This window comes from Platalea leucorodia, assembly GCF_965183815.1.
Source record: "Platalea leucorodia genome assembly, chromosome: 4".
Classification (NCBI taxonomy): Eukaryota; Metazoa; Chordata; class Aves; order Pelecaniformes; family Threskiornithidae; genus Platalea; species Platalea leucorodia.
The window spans coordinates 85,933,818-85,944,879 of record NC_138826.1 but is presented as its reverse complement, the minus strand read 5'-3'; the positions used below and the strand labels follow the sequence as shown (position 1 = coordinate 85,944,879).

Below are 11,062 nucleotides of genomic sequence, written 5' to 3'. Positions count from 1 at the left end.
CTTAGGAGGTTCCATGTGCCAGCTCATACCCTACAGCCACCCAGCCCTTCCCTGGGGCACAACACATTCAAGAATACAGATGGGCAAAAAGGCCTCCTGTCAATCGTCTGTCCCAAAGGAAGAGCATCGCCACGTCCTGTTTTGGCAACAGGACATTCAGCTTCACCGTACAGAATTGACATAAGGCACTTCCAGTAGCACAAAGACATGTCACCAGCCTCCAGTTACATTTTATTAGATTACTAAATTGACATCTACCATGCCAATTTTTGTTTGATGCTACTGAACATTTTCTATATCAGGACAGATATTAGGAACTAGCAATTAAAACTCAGTCTAAACTGAGCATTGCTATGTTGTTATCATTCTGGGTTGGTTTTTTAAGTGTCAGAACCATCTTTTTCCACCTTTAAAGTGCTCATAAATATGAGTGATGAATGCACAGTCTCCATTAACTGCTGCCGTCAAATACTCTCTACAGCCCAAGAGCACAAGTCAATTTAGCAAGCTGTCAAAAAGACTGTCTTTGAAGTAAAAGTGCAAAGGAACAGTTTGAAGTCCATGATTATTTGCAACTAATACGGCTACTGTTTTTACTTCTTCTTTCACTTTAGTGAGAGAAAAATGCAATTAATCCAAAAAGGTAATACTAACAAGTTAGTAATCTTGACATAATCCTGGCTAGTGTCTAAAGCAACCTTGTGGTCTGATCCTTCAGAGTGAAAGGTGGTTCATAATTTTATGTATTATTCATGGCAGTTAACTCACTGGGAAGCAGGGGAAGGCACTGCAGAAATTAATACAGTAGTAAGTTAACAGGGGGGCTGAAGAAAAATCTCACCTGATAACAGTGTTCACTGAACAAAACCTTTCAGTTCACCAGGTTAGAGACAGCCTAATTTAAATAAAAAAAAAAGAAAAAACAGAGCAGCAGGAAATAATAGAAATCCTACATCTTGAACATTGTTGAAGAGAAGCTAGGTTTGGCTTGGGAATTACAGTAAAGTGACTGTAGACTGAAGGTGGTCTACCTGCATTTCTATGCATCAGACAGTAGCAGGGATTAGTACGCATAGCAAAACCTAGTAAAGAGATGTTTCAGCTGAGACAAAAGATTTTCCATATGACACCAAAAACAAACAATGATAAAACCTATTCTAATAAATACCTGCATACATTATTATATTACGTTATATTTATTAATTGCATAAGAGACCATTCATGTACAGTGTCTGAAAAGAGCTGCTGTTAAACACCTTACATTTTGGTTCAGCTTCTCTTTACCATCAGCCCGTTACTAAAAAAAAAAAAAAAAAAAAATCATTGTTTGGGTTGTCTTTATTTTCCATTATATGATTCCATGTTGATGCTATGGATTTCACTGACATATATCCTACAAAGCAAAACTAGGAAGGAGAAATAACACTACTAGTCTCAGATAAAGCTGATGAGAGCACGTTATCTGTCTGAAAAGGAATGCAAGCACAAAGCTCCCACGCAACTGAGACTCAAGGCCAGGTTTTCCAGCAGGAACATCTCCCCATATCTCATAGCGTGGCAGAACTTCACTGTTCCTCAAGGGAAATGATGCAAGAAAAAGCAGCTCTTGAGAAGAAAATTTGTGGGTTAAAACTCATGACAACCTCAGCAATACTTAATAACATCAGGTGGTTGCCAAAAAAAAAAAAAAGGGAGAGAGAGAGAGGGGAAGAGAGAAGCACACTGACAAATGAAATCTGTAAGACAAGTACCTCGCTGGCCAGACTTTAACCAGAGCAGTGTGCCTAGTGTAGGGCATCACATTCAGCCCAAGAAAGGCACCAACTGGCACTTAAGGGAGAATAATGAGAATGGACTAAACATCTCCAGTTAATGTAATTTTCCTAAACAGTCATATTTAGCAGACTTCAGATCAAAGGGGATGTAGTAATAGTTTTCAAAGCTGTTGCATAAGGAAAGGATGGGATAGCAGAAACAGTAATCAGCTTAAACTGTAGCAAGAAAGATTCAGGTTAATCAGTAGGGAACTTATTCTAATACAAAGTGTAGTGAAGCAATAGAACAGATTACCTGGAATATGGTGAAGTCTCCATCACAGATGAGAAGGCAGCACAATATTTTTTCCAGATAATATAGGATAATGGAGTAGACAACCTTGTGAAATCTCTTCCAGACTGGTTTCTTCTGACTGTATGTGAAGGAAGAGTATTTATGCTGACCTATACTACTGGGTAGGCTTTTCTTCATGGCTGGCCTTCCAGAAGGAAGAGTCAAAAGATATGAATGAACAAAAAACATTAATGAGTAGTGATGTCATCACAGCTCCTGTTTGTTTTTATCTGCCTTGTCTCCTAACCTCTCCCCTAGGGACTTTTGTTGCTGGATGTTACTTCATATTTTCATTTATTTCAGAAAAGTCTCTAGCATTATGGCTATTAGTGATGAAGCTCATTTCCAAAAAGGATGCTCCCAGAATAAGACAGTTTGGAGGCATCTCAAGATAAAATTGGAAAGATAACTTAGAAATCACATAGTCTGAAAGAAAGGGTAAGGTATCAGGAAAGAAACACAAGGAATATGGCAAGTTAATTATCTGGCACTGACAACTGATTCCCTTCTCACTGTCTTGGTTTTAATAAATAAATACACAAACTAACTAACTTTTCTGAGTGCTTATTTCCCTATGGTTACTTGGATCTATGCAACAATAATATCTAGGACAGATATTTCTCAAAAGCATATTAAACTCATAAAAAGCAGAATATTATAACTTGGTTTAAACTGTGTTGCTATATTAGGCACTTCCAAAATGCTGGTTTTAAAGGAAAAAATAGTTAAATTGTAGCATTGGTTTGACCTCTGTTGCTGTTCCCTTTGGTCATGAAACACTGAGAAAGGAGGAGAATTCAAGAATGTCTAGTGGATGAAAACAACTGCAGTATTCACAACTGAAACCTGCAGTTAATCACTAGCATCTGTAGGGCAAATGCAAAAGAAAGTCAAAAGAAATTACTTCAGGGGATTAATTTTACCAGTGTGAGTGCAGGATTTAATTCATGCCAAGACAAATCATAGGATCCTAGAATTAGTCATAGGAATCATTAAGTGTTCACTTACTTGACAGAGGTTGTAAGAAAAGGGAATATCGCTTTAAGATACATCACCAAAGCTGCTATTTTAGCTTCCACTAATTTTAGCCTGTGCTTCCCTATAATGGCCTGGGGTTTTCCCATGTGAACTGTAAAGTACTGGAAAGCAGGTATAGCCCATAGCATGCTCTTCCCAAAGCGAGTTTTTTGAGGGCTTTGGCCAAAACTCTCAAAATAAGAACCGTGCAGAACTACCAACAACAACCCCAGAAATGGGATAGATAAAAAAAAGACACCAGAACACCAGGACGTATTCTTGGAAGAGACTCCTTTTGAACCTGAGTTAATCAGTTCCTGCTGAGTTTCACTCCCAGCTTACAACCAAATGTGGGATGCGGCATACAATAGAGGCATGGGGAAAAGATGGGAAGAAGCACCCCAAATCCCTGCTGCCTTCCTGCTGCAAAGGAGCTCTTTGCCATCCCCTGCTTCTTCATCTCCCCCACTGCCCCTAAGTGCTACCATTTTATGTCCTCTGCCTAACCTTTCTTCATGTCTTCTCTTCAGTTCGTCTCTGTCCAGCCTCTGCCCTCTCCATTACGCTTGCCTCCAGCTAGACAGTACTAAGGCACTCACGTTTTGAAAAGTTGCTATAAAGACCAGCTTTGCCATGAGAGGGACAGTCCTTGCCTTCTGGCTCAGCAAAGGCACGTTGGTAGGTAGTTAAATGTCTGCAAGAAGTGTCCTTCCCGCAAGCCTCCCCCAACAAGGGTTATGAAAGGAGGCCACCGCTGCAGCAAAGAGCCCAGCAGCAAGGCGGGCAGACGTCAGCCCTGAGACCGAAGCCGCACCTTTGCCTCTCCCGGCCTCGAGGTCAGCCCTTCCCACCAGCGCTGGCGAGGGGCTGCCAGCTGACCTCGCCTCTCCGAGAGGAGAACCTCTCAGGTCTTCATGTGGTTATTTCTGGTACTTGGAAGGAGTCCGCCAGAGGTTCTTTCAGACTACTCAAAAGGGCAGTACGAAAGCAGTGTCAAGTTTCTACAGGGAGAATCCTCATTAGTTTGATACCTAGACAGCACACCTTCTAAATACCACTTTTTCTACCTTTTCCAGAGCCTCTCAGGTTCCTCTTTTCTCCTAAAACTGGGAGGGGAAATGACAGCAGAAGATCAGAAGACACGAACTAAAAAATACACAAGCCAGCAAAAGATCCTAAAATATTAAACATCTTCCATGAGAATGCAGCCTGCAAAAAATCAAACTGCAAAGAAATGGCTATTAGGTTTCTTATTTTGAAGCTGCTTCTCTGGGGATGGTGGACACACAAAATTCTGCCGGTGGCAACAAACACAGAAGTTTCCATGCACAAATCCAGTTAACTCTATCCAAACTATAACATGATTGAGGAAAAAAAAAAAGAAAGCCAGAAAACAGGGACCCAGATACTATAAATTCCAGGTAAACACAACAGATGCCATAATAAACATTAAGAAACCTGCGATAAACAGATTTTTTTTTTTTTTTTTCTCCTGAAGGGTACTTTCTATCATCTTTAAGCCTCTAGTTCCCCACAATTAAAAAGGGGTGCAATAAAAGTATAGGAGCCACAAACCAAAATATTTCATAGGGTCATCATGTAGGTATCGGCTTACCTCATTTCTTTCCTAAGTACCTTCCAGTTCAGTTAATATTTTGAAGTGTTCTCTGTGGAAAAAATATCCTAAATAGGTCTGGAAGGAAATACTGCTTGCCTCTTTCATCACTGGAGATGCCTCATGATTACCACAGAGTCCTTCTGACAGTTTCTCAAAGACAAGGTGGTTAACAACATGAAAAGCAAGTGCAGAATTATCTCAGTCTCTAAATTGCTGAGTATGAAGGAGAGAAAGGATAAATTATTAGAGTAATATCCAGAAAAAAAAGCACATGATTTTCTACCTTTCCTTTTTCTGCCACAGAAACTTACCTGCTTTGTTTTTCTATGGACTTAACAGACCAACACATAAGAAATCAGTTCTAGGCTTTTTCTTTTATTATCTAGAGATAGCGAGCTCAAAGGAAAAAAAAAAAAAAAACCAACAAAAAACAAAAAACCCACAACAAACCAAATAACCAACCCCAAAAAAACCCACAAAACCAAAAAACCCTAAACAAACCCCCCAAACCCCAAAACTAAAGAGCACCTCCATACCAACACACATTGGTAGATACATTTTTAATTTTTTTGTTTTTCTGGCCCCAAAGACCAACAAATTTCGATCAGCTGGCAGTGACTTTTATGGAAGAGAAATGAATTTCTGGGTGTGAATCAGCAGAGAACACCTCCTCTCAGCAACAAAGCTATCCCAGGTGAGGGTGCCGTATTTCCATCAGCTGACAAAGTGAAGCTACTGAAGGTTTTGTACGTGTGCCCGTGTTTTGCTTTTTAAAAACGCTCTTAAACATTCCAGCTAACATTGCCAGGGCATATTCATTTGATGAAGTGGTCATAGACCTCGAGAATGAGGAGTTACATCACTTCATTAATTTCCACTTGTCTTCTGGGAGTGTGAACGTCTAATAGGACAAAATACATTTGTAGCATAATGCACTTCTGATATTCTCAGTTACAGCAGGTTGCTAAGACTTTTTAGTACAAGTGTAAATCAGGGTGGCATAAAGACAACTAGTTTTATTAAGTGGGGATTTTCAGGAAAGAAGCCAGCCAGCTTCTCTGAGAATGCCACTTCTAACGAAGAACACGTTCTAATTCAGAAAATACAGGCAATTCTGAAAAAGGTAGTGAATGTACAAAAAGTTTTTTTCAAACACATTTAAAGGCAGTAAACCCCAGTAGACACCTCCAGAAAGTTTTAAAGCTACAAAGCATTGATCAAAGAAAAGGATTAAGGTTCATCAAATGTTTACAAGAAGAACAAATCAGAATGGAATTAATCAGGGCATTGCGACCACGGTTAATGAAAAGAAGCCGGACACGACAGACCCTGGTTTGAATCCAGTTTCTGTCTTTTTCTGCTAACTGTAAGCACGGTGGGCCAGCCTTGGGTAAAAGTTGCTTTGAATTCTTTGTTACCATCTTGAGTTTAGACAATGAGAAACAGCAGGAGGATGGAAACTCCATTAAAAACTCACCATAGACATCATACCTGATGTTTTGAGGCAGCCACTGATGCATAACTGACCTCGTAGTTAATAGACATGATATATCTAGCAGGTTTTACATAATTACCAGAGTATCTACTTGTATTTTCAGGAAATTTCTGACCTTTAGAATTTATTGTAGACTACCCTGTTAAGGATCTGTCTTCAGATTAAGAAAAAAACCCTAATGCGTGACTACTGAAGCTATGGAAATAATGTTCTTATAACAGCACCTCATTTTAGTGATAAGAACAAAATAAAGAACGCTTAATTTGCAGCAGATGTGACCTGTACAGCCTCTTCTGATAAGAAGGCCTGCTAAGGATACATCCATTTTCATCAATTTTTCCATTCCATAGGATAATGTGGAATAATCTTCCTAAAAGCATCGCAAAAAAATGAAGCATTGCAAAAAGAAATATGTCAATACCTCATTTCACATTCACTTTCACATTTATTAAACTGAGCTACCATTTTATATGTTGGTACAAGTCTCCTAAGTGAGCAAGTCTAATCTAGGTGATTCTTTGAAGAACTAATAAAAATGTCACTTGATATTTTTCAGTTATTTGCACAGACACAATAACAAGCAGATCCCTGTAAAACCAGCTAAAGTTGCCCTTCTCAGAATCACCAATTCCAAGAACACTAATTAATAAAATCTTTCCAGCAAGAGAAATTCCAGCAGGAATGGGAAGTAAGAAAATCGTAATAAGCCACATTAGAACTCTTGCTTAGAATAAGCATTGACAGAACTTGCCTTTCTCTGTAAACTAATACATCCAGACTTTCGCAGCCCCAAAAGAACCCCCCAAAATCCCTCATTTGAGGATTTAGAGCAGAAACTGCAATTCTAGTTACAAGTGAGGACAGGCCACAAACCATCAGAAGATAACAATGCACAAGCTATCAGAACGCAAAAGCACTCTATCTAGAATAAACCGGTCAGCCACAGAGGGACCAAAGTCCCTCCTTTCAGCATTAATTTCAACACTGCCCTTAAATTTCTATGAAACACAAATTCTGTCTCAGAGGAAGGTTCTGTTAATCACAGACTATAAATTCAAAACCAGGCAGACAAGCACAAAGAAAACTAACGTATTTTAATTGCATAGGCCTAAGAAATGCAGTTCAACATACGGTTAATTTTGGTGACAGGTATATTGAAACCAAAGGCTTTCTCTCTATACATGCATATAATTCATAATACATTTTTTATTTCTTAACACAAAGAATTTTACAGAATTAACAAGATGTATTACATTGAAAAGCATATCTGGCTGAGTATTTGAAGTAGTAAGGAATATTTTAATTCATGGTTTAATTTTTGTTGTGACACAGGTTTTTTTTTTTACACTTTTCTGTTTTATACATTCAGAGTAGATAGGAAATGCTATATATCAGTTTGACAAAGGATATCATTGCTAAGCTTTAGTTTAAAAAATCACAGCAATAGAAAATACAGAAACCAGATATTTAAATATAAATTATTTGTTTTGAAAACCACTTAGCAAAATACAGGAAAGGAGGAAGTGCATTACAAAATATACATGTGTTTATTGAAACCTTTGTGATTCAATGCTCAGCTTTCGATGCCTGATGAAAAACTAAGATCAGTCAAGACAGTCCACATAGCAGTTCAAAGGCTAATTGGCATGAACATCTCTGCACTTTCAGTACTGCAGACATCCTCCAAATTGGAAAAGGAAGACCTGCTCTCTTTCAGCCTAAGTACTAGCATAAGAAACAAGAAACGAGAGAAAGAATGTTATAAGAATAAATATATTTTTATAAGAAGAAAACTCTGAAGAAAAGCTACCATTGACAGTTATACAGTCAAATTTAAAGCTTTTCACAGTGCATCATAAAACTAAATTTTCTTGCATACACTCCTTCATGCATTTTAGCCTCTAATTCCTTCTTATTTTAAAATAGGCCACTTTACTCTAATATCAAGTAAATGACACCTTTTGGTATGGGGAACCTTTACTATTTCCAGTGAAAAGGAATGAACAGCATTTATATTAAAAAAGTGGTTAGCATAGCTCAACAGACATTCTAAGAAATTTGCCGTGTATTATTCTGAAAGCATCTAAAATTTTCAGTCCCTCAAATCAGTTTAAGACACTAATTATGAAGTAATGCACATCAAGACTAAATCGTCCCTTGTTTAGAAAATGTTTCTTCTTCATTTTTGTCATTTTCCACTCTAAATTCCCCAAGGGTTCCTTAAGATATTAATAAAATCATCATCATCCATGATTCCAATACTTAATCCTTCATAGTAATCTTCGAACTCAGAATAGGACACTTCATTGGGGTTGCTGCAGGACTCTCCTAATGTTTCTAGAAATGATGATTTAATTTCTTCTTCTGTAGCTTTACCTGCAAAAGTATGTTTTTCCATTAAAAGCATTTCCAAGAACACTGGATATACAGCATTTCAGGCAAGAAACTTTCAAATTTTAGCCTGCAAATATTTTTTTCTTGAACAAATTCAATATTCTGATATCAGAATGAAGTAATTGGTTCACTTAATACCAGCTGCAGAAATCATCCTACTTTAATAGCACATGATAGCATCAAATATCAACAGAAGTATGAAGCCACAGTCAATTTCAATGAACTATGAGATGAGGAAGATTTTTTTCTTCAAATGACTGCAAAAACTGAATAATGCATTGTCGTGGTTTAACCCCAGCCAGCAACTAAGCACCACACAGCCGCTCACTCACTCCCTGCCCCCGGTGGGATGGGGGAGAGAATCAGAAGGGTAAAAGGGAGAAAACTCGCGGGTTGAGATAAGAACAGTTTAATAATTGAAATAAAGTAAAATAGTAGTAGTGGTAGTAGTAGTAGTAATAATAATAATAATAATAACAACAACAACAACAACAACAACAACAACAACAATAATAATATACAAAGCAAGCGAAGCACAATGCAATTGCTCACCACCCATTGACTGATGCCCAGTTTGTATTTGCAACTAGTTTCTGGATCTGGTACCTCTGCTAACAAGATGACTTCAGTAGTTACAGACTTCAATTTTTTTTTTTTTGTGATGTGAATTACCTGCCAATACTAGAGGATGTTTCTTTGCACAGTAACATTTTCTGATATCTACCATAGGCACACTCCCGGTTTTGCTGAAATCTAGTTTCATATAAGCCTATAAAGGGGAAAAAAAAAAAAATAAATAAATCATACAAGCATGTAAGGAAAAAGAAAAAAAAAAAAAGTGGAAAGATGTAAAGATCAAATATACTTAACTACCTAGCCCATATTTTTAGATCTTGTGCAATGGATTACGTCAATTTACCTGTTTTATGTAAGGCACTAGATACCAGAAAATTATTCTAGATCATGAAATTACACATTATTTTATCTCCACAGCTTTCACATCAAATGTGGTCCGCTCACCAACTCAAAAAAAATTGTCTTCTCTCCAAAATTTCTAGCTCATCCTTAGAATCAGAAGTTAAGCTGCTTCCCTTCTGCCCGCTCCAATTACAAAGATTCCTGCGTCATTCTGACAGGCCTCAACACAGCCTCTTCAGCACTGCTAACAGCAGCTTCATTTTCATTTCAGTTTACTCAAACACACATGCTTCATACATAAGGCTGGGAGAGTCAGATGCTCGATGATTAAAAGTAGGAGAGTATGTGTGATTTTTCTTGATCTTGATGTCCAGTCGCTACTGTATTGGCTGGTTTGTAATCAGTGTTTCATACAGCAAACAGCTCCACATTACATTACAGACATATAACAAATGGCATTTCAAATATAGGAAGTCTCACAAATATAATGACTCTAATTGTAGCTCTCAAAGGAGGCAAGTATTATTGCCTCTACTTCAGACACTGAGGAGAAAAAATCTGCACACAGATACAGGGATCTGGCACAATAAGGAAACAGACTTCTGGAAGAGATAGTTTCAGGGTGCCAGACACTTTATGCACTGGACTGAACTGTAAGAATAGTGCACATATGCATAAACTCAAAATAATACAGGAATTAATTCTAGAGTTCAAAATTAACTAATTCAACAATGGAACAGCATACAGTCTTCTAATTTATGTTTATTTTAATAAACTGATCTGTAAGTTTAAAAAGTCAATTACGAGATGCGCAAGTCAAGAAAAACAACAAAAAAAGCCAACAACAACAAAAAAAGCCAACAACCTGAACATGATGAATAACCAACTTCAAAGATAGACTGCAAAATATCTACACCTAGAATATCTGCAACAAGACTTACTTTTCTTACAAATGCTTTCCGATATTCATTCATTTCTCCAAATATGGCACGAGTAAATTCTCCATAGTCAACCTTATCACTCTTGCTATCATTAAGAATAAGCCATAAAGATTCAAAGTCCTGCAATTTAAAAATATTTTTCCAAAGTTCTTCACTATGTCCTAGAATGAAACAATTGCTATAATAGGAAATTATAGTATTCTCACAAAAAAACCCAACTTCCAAATCAAAACTGACTCAAAGATCCGTCAAAATAGTACAAGCCATCATTGGTCACTGATGACAATAATTCACATTATTTGCAGTTTTGATAGCTGTGGACTGTTTTTAATATAGATACATAAAACCAAGAAAAAAGATAAGTAAATAACATCACATAAATTATTTTGTAATTTAAATATAGTTTAAACATTTAAATATAATAATAAATATGTAAATATAATTTAAATTTTAAAAAGAAAAAATGTATTGCAATCCCACTTGCTTCTTCATGACATAAAAAGATTGCACATTTTAAAATCTATTATTTTTTTTTTTATTCTTAAGAATTTCACATAGGACTGAATGCAG

The 11,062-nt window shown here is 37.0% G+C and overlaps 1 protein-coding gene across 1 annotated transcript in view; it reads right to left on the bottom strand.

The window, feature by feature from the left end:
- Nucleotides 1-8,439: 8,439 nt before the first annotated feature.
- The window catches only part of CAPS2 (calcyphosine 2), a gene marked incomplete at both ends in the record, with an annotated part of 28,704 nt that continues 26,081 nt past the window's right edge, over nucleotides 8,440-11,062 (bottom strand). Inside the window, 3 exons of the mRNA XM_082308966.1 lie at nucleotides 8,440-8,615; nucleotides 9,306-9,402; nucleotides 10,493-10,612. Of these exons, the coding sequence (XP_082165092.1) occupies nucleotides 8,440-8,615; nucleotides 9,306-9,402; nucleotides 10,493-10,612 (393 nt within the window). The remainder of the gene's footprint in view (nucleotides 8,616-9,305; nucleotides 9,403-10,492; nucleotides 10,613-11,062) is intronic.